Source organism: Lotus japonicus, chromosome 1 (assembly GCF_012489685.1).
Source record: "Lotus japonicus ecotype B-129 chromosome 1, LjGifu_v1.2".
NCBI lineage: Eukaryota > Viridiplantae > Streptophyta > Magnoliopsida > Fabales > Fabaceae > Lotus > Lotus japonicus.
The window spans coordinates 77,912,580-77,927,999 of NC_080041.1; the positions used below are offsets into that span (position 1 = coordinate 77,912,580).

At 40.8% G+C, this 15,420-nt stretch overlaps 1 protein-coding gene across 1 annotated transcript; it reads right to left on the bottom strand.

The window, feature by feature from the left end:
- Positions 1-480: 480 nt before the first annotated feature.
- On the bottom strand, positions 481-15,369 carry LOC130747258 (uncharacterized). Its single transcript, XM_057600133.1, has 4 exons — positions 15,089-15,369; positions 1,684-1,939; positions 743-1,621; positions 481-660 (listed from the first exon to the last, which is right to left on the bottom strand). The coding sequence occupies exons 1-4, from the start codon at positions 15,367-15,369 to the stop codon at positions 481-483; spliced, it is 1,596 nt and encodes a 531-aa protein (XP_057456116.1).
- Positions 15,370-15,420: the final 51 nt, after the last annotated feature.

The following is a 15,420-nucleotide window of genomic DNA, read 5'->3' on the forward strand; positions in this document are numbered from 1 at the left end:
TTGTCGACATACTCTACTGTTGATGTTGATCCAGAGACTGTTGGGTCACCCGCAGAGGGCACAACCATGTGGGATGTAGTTCAGAATATACATTCCATTATTCAAAATGCACTGCAGGGACCGGAAGAGCCACGACAACGGAGAAAGAGGAGGAATGCTAGCGGGTTGGGACTTCAGCGGATTATGAGTGATGCTTGTGTTTATGTTGTTGGACATTGTGGTTTATGTTGTTTATGTTGATTGACATGATGCTTTATGTTGTTTATGTTGTTGGACATTGTGGTTTATGTTGTTTGACATTGTTCCTTATTTTTATTATGTTGTTGGACTTTGCTAGTTGTGTTTATGTTTATGGATCTTGAACTGTATATGGATCAAACATAAACACGAACATGTATATAGTCATGAAAGCGGTTTAGACAAATCACGTAATTTAGAATGCTTATAAATTCACTGAAGACTATCACATTACAACAATTATTAATCCTCAGTATGGTCTATTACAGATTGATCACCACCACCATGCTTAGCGGTAAAATATGCACTATAAGCTTCAATTCGATCAGAATAGGGTTCAACCCATTCCTTGGCCTCGTCCCTGCGCTTATATGCCCACATGTGAGCAGTGAGCGGCATTGGGTGCCCATCACGAAGAACAACCTGCATTGGGAAATTAAGCATCTTAGAACATCATAAATATAGATATACTTAAAAAGACAACAATACAGTAAGAGTCAAATACCCCTATAAAGTGATTTTTGTTAACAAATGCAACTGTCATGCGTTTGTGGAGTGCCAGTGGGTCAGGACTTCCTCTCAACGAAAAGAAAGTGTTACATCCACTAACACCAAGGGTCATGAACACCACTTTATAAGCTATGGATATAATGTATTCCATATTAGGAACGGTCATCCACTTATCTTCTCCTACAAACCCACCTGAAGTCACATGTAAAGTAGAACGTATCTCATTTGTCTCAGCTATCCCAAATATGGAACAATACATGCCAAACTCAGTGTCAAGCTCCTGGATCAAAGTCCTACGAACAATCGGCCATTTGTCTTCTACCATATCCAACAATGCTGCAACACATCTAAATCTGCAATGTTTGTCTCCCTTTACATGAACCAAGGAATCAATGAATGGACGAAACTCTTCGGGGATTTGTCTCAACATGCCCCGGTGGAGGCTTAGATTCTTTACTCGTTTGGGAGAAATGGCAATATTTGGTGTGGAGTTGCTATCTTCCAAAGAGCCCGGATACAAGGCATCAATATGCTCCCAACGAGATGGATGACGTTTCGTAGAGCCCATACTAGGTAATTTGATACCCTTTGCTGCCTTCTTTGTTTCCTTTTTCGAATAGCCTTTTTGTCTACCTTTAGGTGTGGCCTTCTTTGGAGGACACATGGAAGTCCTTTCCGGGAAAGAAACCATTCTAATGCTATCAATCATGGACTTCCTCACTGCCGCAGAAGCTCCGTCAAATTTAACTCTTAAAGTTTCAAGTTCAGACTCAAAACTGACTCCCAACTCAGGATTAATGGCAGGGTCTGAACAATCCCAATTCAATTTCCTCCAACGAGGATGTACCGCAAGTAATGGGACAGAAGTTAACTTCTGAAGCTCACAGACACAGGGTAGTCCATGGGTTCTTCTAATCGCACAAGCGCAATATAAACCATAACACGAATCTTACCGATTCGTTTCCTCTCTCTAACAATCATGTGCAATGCTGCTCTAGAAACAAAGCCTCGCAAATGCTTATAAAACACGTCATTGAGAGTATGCTCGGTGACAAAAACGGTGAGCTGGTAGGATTCTTTTATCTTGTCATGCTGCATGATAAGAAGCTTGTTGATAGCAGTCCAAGTTGTAACCAAGTCACCTTTGCTATCTGAAAGAATCTTCTTCAACTTTGAATGCGCACCTTCAACTCTATCAACAAATAACATAACAATTATCACATAAATTCACTAAAAAACAAAGATTATTGAACATGCTATAATTAGTAACTACCCGTTTCTTGTTGTGCACCCCATATGTGTAACACCCCGGTTTCACAACTGAGGAGTCACATTAGTAACCTAACAAAGTCTAAGGACTATTCTGCAATCCCTAAAAAAAATCCAAGGATAATTTTTTTCTGAAAAACAACTAAACACTTCGGCTAAAAGGTGGGAACATGTCATAACTTTATTTAAATAACCTGTTTCCCGATATATGATAATAATAGCTTACAACACCAAGTAAGGTTCAGAATAAACATGCGCACTTTAACAGTGGCGGAAACAAGGCTTTAATAACAGAGTTCTCCTAAAGAAAGGGAGGCTCAAACATAAATCACAAGAAGAGAAGGAAAGCTGCTTCTCGCACCTCTACCCCACTGCTTACGACTCGATCTCCAACTCGAACAGCTAAGCCTCGGCGGAAGGATCTTCATCGCCTAATAGCGTTAAGCGCCCAAACAACAAGTAGCAAATAGAAAGGGTTAACTCCATGCAATTACCATGTATAAAAGAGAAAATCATGCTATTCAAATTTAATGACCTAGCATGGTAAATGAACTAGCAATTTAACTCAAATTAGGTGACAACTCATCCTATCGAATCATGAAATCAAATCACATATTTAACAGAATTAGACATATCAGCATATCAGTAAATTCAACGATATGATTTTAGAACAGATACCAACAAAACTTAACAACATAAACTAACTCATGAATCAATAACTTAACAGCATAGATTAATTCAGATAACATTATCTTCAGCAATATAACATCAAATCAGATATCAACAATCTTCAACAATATAACAACAAATCCAGATATCAATAATCCGCAATAATGTAAATCAAACTAGATATCAACAACCTCAACAATATGGCATCAAATCAGATATCGACATCCTCAGCAATACAACATCAAATCAGATAGCAATAACCAACAATATGAGTCAATCAATAACGTCTCAAAAGACGGGACGATGATAGGACCACACCTCCTCATCGCCACTTATAACGTCTCACAAGACGGGACAATGATAGGACCACACCTCCTCATCGCCACTTAACGTCACAATGGACGGGACAATCATAGGACCACACCTCCTGATCGCCACTTAGCGTCTCACAAGACGGGACAATGATAGGACCACACCTCCTCATCGCCTCTTATAACGTCTCACAAGACGGGACAATGATAGGACCACACCTCCTCATCGCCACTTAATAACGCCACGAAGGCCACACAGTACAATCCAACAACGCATATGCACAAATATATATCAACAATTTCAAATCCAATAATCAAGACAGAGTAACCCTATGTTACTCTTAATATCAACAAGCATACGTCAACTCAACTCAATGACAGAAACCAGTAAACGGCCGAAGCCTCTCAGAAAACGGAGACACACGTCTCAATAAGTTTACTCGGCCGAAGCCTTCAGAAAACATTTGGCACAAGCCTCAGAAACAGTCAACATAAGCAAGCATAATAATCATAATCCAATGCCAATCAATTTAAACACCTTCATCTCAAACGCATGCAGTGCGATAAAAACAGGCAAGACTCAAAGACACTCTAAAACCGAGTTACCCTTACCTTCGTGAGTAGAAGTTGGGCATGGAAGTTGTGAACCTAGAACAAGGAAACACAATCATCAACACAAGCCCTACTAGAAGTAACACTATCTAATAACGCTAATCGAAACCGGAAACAAAGCTTTTAAAGCTTCAGAATTCCTTTTTAGGCACGAATTGACAACAGAACTTCGTTCGCTAAAACGAGCATAACTCGAGCTACAGAACTCGGAATGACACGAAACCAGCGCCAAAATTCCGACAATCGAAAGAGCTACGCAATGGCTCAGGTCATAGAGACCCAAAAATTATTTTTGGACACGGTACCCTAAGCAATAGGTTTCGGCCACTATGTAAAATAGGGTTTCCGAACTTTTTCTTCGATCTAAATTGATTCCTAGGTATTCTTAGGCGATATCTAGGCCAGGGAAACTCTCAGAAAAATTATCGGGTCGAAAACTGTCGCAGGGGTATTTTGGTTAATATTTTTAGCTCGGAAACTCAAAAATCAGAATTTCGAAAAATAAATTAGATGGGGTTGATACCAACGACGATTATGACGACTAATCCTACTGACGCTAAGCTTAGTCGAGAGTTTTAAGCCCAAAGGACGGAACTTTAGCCAAAAATGGGTATTTTCTATAGAAATGAATTTCGGCAGCATTTCGGCGACATTCGGCAAAATGTAATCCGCTAGAAGTACTCTTGGGTACGAAGAGAATATATTTAGACACTAAAATCAACCTATTTGGACAGTTTTACAAAAAGCTCAAAACTTGAGCACAAAAAGACATAACAAAAAGCGATGGAATTTAAAGATCAGAAGAAAGAAATAACATCAGTACCTCGAGGCCTACGCGTAGCAACGAACAGAGCAACGATCAGGCAAGAACCGGAAAAAAACTCTTCCTCCTTTCTCCCTCAAGCTCACCCACAAACAACAAAGAAAATGAAAAGAAAAAGAAAAGAAAGACCAGAGAACGTGGTCTGCAGAAGAAGAAGAAAGAAAATGAAGGTGTGACTTTTCTCAGTTTCTGAAGTCCTATATATAGGAAATTGAAAACGCGAGAAAATGATTATTTCGCGATTCCGATTTTTCCTACTGATTCCAACGTATTTTAGACACGATATTCTTCCCGCTGAATCTTCTAATTCTTCAAAGAAATATCAGTATGATTTTTGGTTTTCGAGGCTTGTTTTTAATGTTTACCGGCTTTAAAATGCACTTTATGCACTTTTTGATTTTGACCTCGGATGCAGAAACTTCCTTCTGAAGAAAGATTTGGAACGTCGATTAGAGTGGGCGTACGCATGTGGAATCTTCGTTTGAAGCTCCGAACAGGAAAAGTCTTCATCGTAGGTTAATTTAATAGCTCTAGAAAAACCAGGGATTCAGTTTCGGCAAACCTCCCGGTATCGGAAATGAGTGTTCGTAAATTCCAGGGTTTCGTATTAATCTGCTTGTCGTAGGAAGGTATACGAGCAATTCTGTATATCTCCAGGATTCTTATGACTTAATTTCTACAGTGTTTTAAGAGTACTTTGGCTCTCTATAAACACTCTCGTTCTAAGGCAGTCATGTAAATAAGTCAAGTTATCGACTAAATTGACTACAGGGATAGAATTATTTAATCCATGAATTTTCTTCTTCAATAAATTATTTATTTAATTCTAAAATCTTGGGTCTTACAATACTACCCCCCAAAAAGAAAGTTTCGTCATCGAAACTTAAGACTCAGTGAAGAGTTCCGGATACTGTTCCTTCATCTTCTCTTCTAGTTCCCAGGTAGCATCGCCCGTGACTTGGTTCCAAATCACTTTTACCAGAGGAACCTGCTTGTTCCTCAGCTTCAGTTCCACTGATTGAGTAGACCCTTCCACCAGCAGTAGGCCTCCTTGTCCCAGCAACATTCGCAGCAACCTCAACCTTAGGAGCCCTACACTCTACAGCAGTGTGACCTGGCTTGTTGCAGTTCCAACACGTCCTAAGACTCTGAGAACAGTGGCTGGCATAATGCCCCTCCTTGTTGCACCTGAAGCAAGTCACACTCTCCCGGCTCATCGGTGGATTTCCCAGTGCAGTTGCATTTCCGCCCGAAGGATAAAAGGAACCGGAAGCTATCCCCTCACCCTGAGGACGAACATACGGCTTCTTCGGGTAATGCCTACCCTTGTCATTTCTTCCTTGATTAGTCCTAGCCGGACCTCCACTTTCCTGGTGAGGCTTGTTCAGACCTTGGAACTTTCCCCTTGCATTATCAATGGCCTCAATCCCCTTGGTCTTCTCCACCAATACTTGATAGCGATTCAGTCCTAGCGGTTGCACCGCCCTCTGCAGCTCATAACTCAGCCCGTCTATGAAGCGCTCACACATATAACTTTCGTCCACCAATCCTCGAAAGTAGCGAAAGTGTTTCGCCAATGACTCCAACTTAGAAGCATACTCGGCCACAGACATGCTTCCTTGACGAAGCCTCAGAAATTGTGCCTCCTTGGCAGCTCTAGCACTAGCAGGAAAGTATTTGTCCAGGAAAGCTCCCCGGAAACACTCCCAAGTGATGGCTTGATGGTCAACTTCCATCATAGCTCTAGCCCCGCGCCACCAATACTCAGCTTCACCAGTTAGCAGGTAGGTCGCATAATCCACTTTCATCTCTGCAGTGGTACGCAGAAAGGTGAAGATCTTCTCCAACTCCTGGAGCCATAAGTCAGCTTCTTCCGGATCGAAGCCCCCAGAGAACTTCGGCGGATCCTGACGCTTGAAATCGTTCAGACCCCTGGTCTGAGCAGCAGCTTGTTCACGTTCCTCACGCTGAACACGGCGAGCATTCTCTTCAGCTTGGTTTTGGGCAGCCACCAAAACCGCAGTAGCAGCACGTTGAGCTTCAGCTTCCTCCCGTGCCGCAGTGTTAGTAACTTGTTGTGCCATAAGGGCAGTCAGGTTAGCAATAGCTTGCTCCATCGGATTCATGTTGTCTGAACCTTGAGTCTCGTCCAGTTGTGGAAACCTCCTGTTCCTGTTTTCATGAACAGTCAAAGACCACAACAGATACTTAGGCCAGAACAACACGAGGTTCTATAATAACTAACTATGTATATACTTATATCAAATGTATAGTTAATGATAACTAGCATAAGGTTATTCACCTACGAACAACCTTCAAGAATAATTTATATAAACAGTAATCAAGCACACTCTTCCTCCAATTGACACCTCATCAATCGGTCTCAGAGTTCAAACATCTTAAGCAGACACTCTACCCAAAAGCTCTGGTTTTCTAGACCAAAGCTCTGATACCACAATTGTAACACCCCGGTTTCACAACTGAGGAGTCACATTAGTAACCTAACAAAGTCTAAGGACTATTCTGCAATCCCTAAAAAAAATCCAAGGGTAATTTTTTTCTGAAAAACAACTAAACACTTCGGCTAAAAGGTGGGAACATGTCATAACTTTATTTAAATAACCTGTTTCCCGATATATGATAATAATAGCTTACAACACCAAGTAAGGTTCAGAATAAACATGCGCACTTTAACAGTGGCGGAAACAAGGCTTTAATAACAGAGTTCTCCTAAAGAAAGGGAGGCTCAAACATAAATCACAAGAAGAGAAGCAAAGCTGCTTCTCGCACCTCTACCCCACTGCTTACGACTCGATCTCCAACTCGAACAGCTAAGCCTCGACGGAAGGATCTCCATCGCCTAATAGCGTTAAGCGCCCAAACAACAAGTAGCAAATAGAAAGGGTTAACTCCATGCAATTACCATGTATAAAAGAGAAAATCATGCTATTCAAATTTAATGACCTAGCATGGTAAATGAACTAGCAATTTAACTCAAATTAGGTGACAACTCATCCTATCGAATCATGAAATCAAATCACATATTTAACAGAATTAGACATATCAGCATATCAGTAAATTCAACGATATGATTTTAGAACAGATACCAACAAAACTTAACAACATAAACTAACTCATGAATCAATAACTTAACAGCATAGATTAATTCAGATAACATTATCTTCAGCAATATAACATCAAATCAGATATCAACAATCTTCAACAATATAACAACAAATCCAGATATCAATAATCCGCAATAATGTAAATCAAACTAGATATCAACAACCTCAACAATATGGCATCAAATCAGATATCGACATCCTCAGCAATACAACATCAAATCAGATAGCAATAACCAACAATATGAGTCAATCAATAACGTCTCAAAAGACGGGACGATGATAGGACCACACCTCCTCATCGCCACTTATAACGTCTCACAAGACGGGACAATGATAGGACCACACCTCCTCATCGCCACTTAGCGTCACAATGGACGGGACAATCATAGGACCACACCTCCTGATCGCCACTTAGCGTCTCACAAGACGGGACAATGATAGGACCACACCTCCTCATCGCCTCTTATAACGTCTCACAAGACGGGACAATGATAGGACCACACCTCCTCATCGCCACTTAATAACGCCACGAAGGCCACACAGTACAATCCAACAACGCATATGCACAAATATATATCAACAATTTCAAATCCAATAATCAAGACAGAGTAACCCTATGTTACTCTTAATATCAACAAGCATACGTCAACTCAACTCAATGACAGAAACCAGTAAACGGCCGAAGCCTCTCAGAAAACGGAGACACACGTCTCAATAAGTTTACTCGGCCGAAGCCTTCAGAAAACATTTGGCACAAGCCTCAGAAACAGTCAACATAAGCAAGCATAATAATCATAATCCAATGCCAATCAATTTAAACACCTTCATCTCAAACGCATGCAGTGCGATAAAAATAGGCAAGACTCAAAGACACTCTAAAACCGAGTTACCCTTACCTTCGTGAGTAGAAGTTGGGCATGGAAGTTGTGAACCTAGAACAAGGAAACACAATCATCAACACAAGCCCTACTAGAAGTAACACTATCTAATAACGCTAATCGAAACCGGAAAGAAAGCTTTTAAAGCTTCAGAGTTCCTTTTTAGGCACGAATTGACAACAGAACTTCGTTCGCTAAAACGAGCATAAGTCGAGCTACAGAACTCGGAATGACACGAAACCAGCGCCAAAATTTCGACAATCGAAAGAGCTACGCAATGGCTCAGGTCATAGAGACCCAAAAATTATTTTTGGACACGGTACCCTAAGCAATAGGTTTCGGCCACTATGTAAAATAGGGTTTCCGAACTTTTTCTTCGATCTAAATTGATTCCTAGGTATTCTTAGGCGATATCTAGGCCAGGGAAACTCTCAGAAAAATTATCGGGTCGAAAACTGTCGCAGGGGTATTTTGGTTAATATTTTTAGCTCGGAAACTCAAAAATCAGAATTTCGAAAAATAAATTAGATGGGGTTGATACCAACGACGATTATGACGACTAATCCTACTGACGCTAAGCTTAGTCGAGAGTTTTAAGCCCAAAGGACGGAACTTTAGCCAAAAATGGGTATTTTCTACAGAAATGAATTTCGGCAGCATTTCGGCGACATTCGGCAAAATGTAATCCGCTAGAAGTACTCTTGGGTACGAAGAGAATATATTTAGACACTAAAATCAACCTATTTGGACAGTTTTACAAAAAGCTCAAAACTTGAGCACAAAAAGACATAACAAAAAGCGATGGAATTTAAAGATCAGAAGAAAGAAATAACATCAGTACCTCGAGGCCTACGCGTAGCAACGAACAGAGCAACGATCAGGCAAGAATCGGAAAAAAACTCTTCCTCCTTTCTCCCTCAAGCTCACCCACAAACAACAAAGAAAATGAAAAGAAAAAGAAAAGAAAGACCAGAGAACGTGGTCTGCAGAAGAAGAAGAAAGAAAATGAAGGTGTGATTTTTCTCAGTTTCTGAAGTCCTATATATAGGAAATTGAAAACGCGAGAAAATGATTATTTCGCGATTCCGATTTTTCCTACTGATTCCAACGTATTTTAGACACGATATTCTTCCCGCTGAATCTTCTAATTCTTCAAAGAAATATCAGTATGATTTTTGGTTTTCGAGGCTTGTTTTTAATGTTTACCGGCTTTAAAATGCACTTTATGCACTTTTTGATTTTGACCTCGGATGCAGAAACTTCCTTCTGAAGAAAGATTTGGAACGTCGATTAGAGTGGGCGTACGCATGTGGAATCTTCGTTTGAAGCTCCGAACAGGAAAAGTCTTCATCGTAGGTTAATTTAATAGCTCTAGAAAAACCAGGGATTCAGTTTCGGCAAACCTCCCGGTATCGGAAATGAGTGTTCGTAAATTCCAGGGTTTCGTATTAATCTGCTTGTCGTAGGAAGGTATACGAGCAATTCTGTATATCTCCAGGATTCTTATGACTTAATTTCTACAGTGTTTTAAGAGTACTTTGGCTCTCTATAAACACTCTCGTTCTAAGGCAGTCATGTAAATAAGTCAAGTTATCGACTAAATTGACTACAGGGATAGAATTATTTAATCCATGAATTTTCTTCTTCAATAAATTATTTATTTAATTCTAAAATCTTGGGTCTTACAATACTACCCCCCAAAAAGAAAGTTTCGTCATCGAAACTTAAGACTCAGTGAAGAGTTCCGGATACTGTTCCTTCATCTTCTCTTCTAGTTCCCAGGTAGCATCGCCCGTGACTTGGTTCCAAATCACTTTTACCAGAGGAACCTGCTTGTTCCTCAGCTTCAGTTCCACTGATTGAGTAGACCCTTCCACCAGCAGTAGGCCTCCTTGTCCCAGCAACATTCGCAGCAACCTCAACCTTAGGAGCCCTACACTCTACAGCAGTGTGACCTGGCTTGTTGCAGTTCCAACACGTCCTAAGACTCTGAGAACAGTGGCTGGCATAATGCCCCTCCTTGTTGCACCTGAAGCAAGTCACACTCTCCCGGCTCATCGGTGGATTTCCCAGTGCAGTTGCATTTCCGCCCGAAGGATAAAAGGAACCGGAAGCTATCCCCTCACCCTGAGGACGAACATACGGCTTCTTCGGGTAATGCCTACCCTTGTCATTTCTTCCTTGATTAGTCCTAGCCGGACCTCCACTTTCCTGGTGAGGCTTGTTCAGACCTTGGAACTTTCCCCTTGCATTATCAATGGCCTCAATCCCCTTGGTCTTCTCCACCAATACTTGATAGCGATTCAGTCCTAGCGGTTGCACCGCCCTCTGCAGCTCATAACTCAGCCCGTCTATGAAGCGCTCACACATATAACTTTCGTCCACCAATCCTCGAAAGTAGCGAAAGTGTTTCGCCAATGACTCCAACTTAGAAGCATACTCGGCCACAGACATGCTTCCTTGACGAAGCCTCAGAAATTGTGCCTCCTTGGCAGCTCTAGCACTAGCAGGAAAGTATTTGTCCAGGAAAGCTCCCCGGAAACACTCCCAAGTGATGGCTTGATGGTCAACTTCCATCATAGCTCTAGCCCCGCGCCACCAATACTCAGCTTCACCAGTTAGCAGGTAGGTCGCATAATCCACTTTCATCTCTGCAGTGGTACGCAGAAAGGTGAAGATCTTCTCCAACTCCTGGAGCCATAAGTCAGCTTCTTCCGGATCGAAGCCCCCAGAGAACTTCGGCGGATCCTGACGCTTGAAATCGTTCAGACCCCTGGTCTGAGCAGCAGCTTGTTCACGTTCCTCACGCTGAACACGGCGAGCATTCTCTTCAGCTTGGTTTTGGGCAGCCACCAAAACCGCAGTAGCAGCACGTTGAGCTTCAGCTTCCTCCCGTGCCGCAGTGTTAGTAACTTGTTGTGCCATAAGGGCAGTCAGGTTAGCAATAGCTTGCTCCATCGGATTCATGTTGTCTGAACCTTGAGTCTCGTCCAGTTGTGGAAACCTCCTGTTCCTGTTTTCATGAACAGTCAAAGACCACAACAGATACTTAGGCCAGAACAACACGAGGTTCTATAATAACTAACTATGTATATACTTATATCAAATGTATAGTTAATGATAACTAGCATAAGGTTATTCACCTACGAACAACCTTCAAGAATAATTTATATAAACAGTAATCAAGCACACTCTTCCTCCGATTGACACCTCATCAATCGGTCTCAGAGTTCAAACATCTTAAGCAGACACTCTACCCAAAAGCTCTGGTTTTCTAGACCAAAGCTCTGATACCACAATTGTAACACCCCGGTTTCACAACTGAGGAGTCACATTAGTAACCTAACAAAGTCTAAGGACTATTCTGCAATCCCTAAAAAAAATCCAAGGGTAATTTTTTTCAGAAAAACAACTAAACACTTCGGCTAAAAGGTGGGAACATGTCATAGCTTTATTTAAATAACCTGTTTCCCGATATATGATAATAATAGCTTACAACACCAAGTAAGGTTCAGAATAAACATGCGTACTTTAACAGTGGCGGAAACAAGGCTTTAATAACAGAGTTCTCCTAAAGAAAGGGAGGCTCAAACATAAATCACAAGAAGAGAAGCAAAGCTGCTTCTCGCACCTCTACCCCACTGCTTACGACTCGATCTCCAACTCGAATAGCTAAGCCTCGGCGGAAGGATCTCCATCGCCTAATAGCGTTAAGCGCCCAAACAACAAGTAGCAAATAGAAAGGGTTAACTCCATGCAATTACCATGTATAAAAGAGAAAATCATGCTATTCAAATTTAATGACCTAGCATGGTAAATGAACTAGCAATTTAACTCAAATTAGGTGACAACTCATCCTATCGAATCATGAAATCAAATCACATATTTAACAGAATTAGACATATCAGCATATCAGTAAATTCAACGATATGATTTTAGAACAGATACCAACAAAACTTAACAACATAAACTAACTCATGAATCAATAACTTAACAGCATAGATTAATTCAGATAACATTATCTTCAGCAATATAACATCAAATCAGATATCAACAATCTTCAACAATATAACAACAAATCCAGATATCAATAATCCGCAATAATGTAAATCAAACTAGATATCAACAACCTCAACAATATGGCATCAAATCAGATATCGACATCCTCAGCAATACAACATCAAATCAGATAGCAATAACCAACAATATGAGTCAATCAATAACGTCTCAAAAGACGGGACGATGATAGGACCACACCTCCTCATCGCCACTTATAACGTCTCACAAGACGGGACAATGATAGGACCACACCTCCTCATCGCCACTTAACGTCACAATGGACGGGACAATCATAGGACCACACCTCCTGATCGCCACTTAGCGTCTCACAAGACGGGACAATGATAGGACCACACCTCCTCATCGCCTCTTATAACGTCTCACAAGACGGGACAATGATAGGACCACACCTCCTCATCGCCACTTAATAACGCCACGAAGGCCACACAGTACAATCCAACAACGCATATGCACAAATATATATCAACAATTTCAAATCCAATAATCAAGACAGAGTAACCCTATGTTACTCTTAATATCAACAAGCATACGTCAACTCAACTCAATGACAGAAACCAGTAAACGGCCGAAGCCTCTCAGAAAACGGAGACACACGTCTCAATAAGTTTACTCGGCCGAAGCCTTCAGAAAACATTTGGCACAAGCCTCAGAAACAGTCAACATAAGCAAGCATAATAATCATAATCCAATGCCAATCAATTTAAACACCTTCATCTCAAACGCATGCAGTGCGATAAAAACAGGCAAGACTCAAAGACACTCTAAAACCGAGTTACCCTTACCTTCGTGAGTAGAAGTTGGGCATGGAAGTTGTGAACCTAGAACAAGGAAACACAATCATCAACACAAGCCCTACTAGAAGTAACACTATCTAATAACGCTAATCGAAGCCGGAAAGAAAGCTTTTAAAGCTTCAGAGTTCCTTTTTAGGCACGAATTGACAACAGAACTTCGTTCGCTAAAACGAGCATAACTCGAGCTACAGAACTCGGAATGACACGAAACCAGCGCCAAAATTTCGACAATCGAAAGAGCTACGCAATGGCTCAGGTCATAGAGACCCAAAAATTATTTTTGGACACGGTACCCTAAGCAATAGGTTTCGGCCACTATGTAAAATAGGGTTTCCGAACTTTTTCTTCGATCTAAATTGATTCCTAGGTATTCTTAGGCGATATCTAGGCCAGGGAAACTCTCAGAAAAATTATCGGGTCGAAAACTGTCGCAGGGGTATTTTGGTTAATATTTTTAGCTCGGAAACTCAAAAATCAGAATTTCGAAAAATAAATTAGATGGGGTTGATACCAACGACGATTATGACGACTAATCCTACTGACGCTAAGCTTAGTCGAGAGTTTTAAGCCCAAAGGACGGAACTTTAGCCAAAAATGGGTATTTTCTACAGAAATGAATTTCGGCAGCATTTCGGCGACATTCGGCAAAATGTAATCCGCTAGAAGTACTCTTGGGTACGAAGAGAATATATTTAGACACTAAAATCAACCTATTTGGACAGTTTTACAAAAAGCTCAAAACTTGAGCACAAAAAGACATAACAAAAAGCGATGGAATTTAAAGATCAGAAGAAAGAAATAACATCAGTACCTCGAGGCCTACGCGTAGCAACGAACAGAGCAACGATCAGGCAAGAACCGGAAAAAAACTCTTCCTCCTTTCTCCCTCAAGCTCACCCACAAACAACAAAGAAAATGAAAAGAAAAAGAAAAGAAAGACCAGAGAACGTGGTCTGCAGAAGAAGAAGAAAGAAAATGAAGGTGTGATTTTTCTCAGTTTCTGAAGTCCTATATATAGGAAATTGAAAACGCGAGAAAATGATTATTTCGCGATTCCGATTTTTCCTACTGATTCCAACGTATTTTAGACACGATATTCTTCCCGCTGAATCTTCTAATTCTTCAAAGAAATATCAGTATGATTTTTGGTTTTCGAGGCTTGTTTTTAATGTTTACCGGCTTTAAAATGCACTTTATGCACTTTTTGATTTTGACCTCGGATGCAGAAACTTCCTTCTGAAGAAAGATTTGGAACGTCGATTAGAGTGGGCGTACGCGTGTGGAATCTTCGTTTGAAGCTCCGAACAGGAAAAGTCTTCATCGTAGGTTAATTTAATAGCTCTAGAAAAACCAGGGATTCAGTTTCGGCAAACCTCCCGGTATCGGAAATGAGTGTTCGTAAATTCCAGGGTTTCGTATTAATCTGCTTGTCGTAGGAAGGTATACGAGCAATTCTGTATATCTCCAGAATTCTTATGACTTAGTTTCTACAGTGTTTTAAGAGTACTTTGGCTCTCTATAAACACTCTCGTTCTAAGGCAGTCATGTAAATAAGTCAAGTTATCGACTAAATTGACTACAGGGATAGAATTAATTAATCCATGAATTTTCTTCTTCAATAAATTATTTATTTAATTCTAAAATCTTGGGTCTTACAATATGCATGCAAGTATCAATCTCGAACTTCACAAATTTATGTCTCAACGACAACCAATTGGTTTCAAGGTATGTCCAAAAGTCACATGTATTCACCTGCATCGCTCCAACCTAATTAATGTACTCAGCCTCAGTTGTAGCACGCATCAACCGATTCCAGATATTAGTAATAAATTCACATCTTTCTACCGACTGAACAAGTGTCTTCAACTTCTCGGTCACACTCTTTGAAACGTGAAATTGGCACAACAAATGGCGAGCTACGGGGAAGACGTCTTCCACGACTTTCATTAAAACATTGTCCTTGTCAGTAACAATTACCTTAGGAAGAATTTCTTCCTTGACGAGCAACCCTTTCAACCTATTTAATGCACATACCACCTCATATGTGCGCTCATTCGCCATGTTAGAAAAGGCAATAGAGTATGTCAAATTAGTTGATGTCACCCCAACCAT

Excerpts from the sequence above, each read along its gene's own strand:
- LOC130747258 (XM_057600133.1), bottom strand. The coding sequence starts at position 15,369 with ATGGCGAATGAGCGCACATATGAGGTGGTATGTGCATTAAATAGGTTG. Across the intron at positions 1,622-1,683 it reads TCGGTAAGATTCGTGTTATG|AAGTTAACTTCTGTCCCATT; the intron begins GTTTATATTGCG and ends TGTGAGCTTCAG. Across the intron at positions 661-742 it reads ACAAAAATCACTTTATAGGG|GTTGTTCTTCGTGATGGGCA; the intron begins GTATTTGACTCT and ends TTCCCAATGCAG.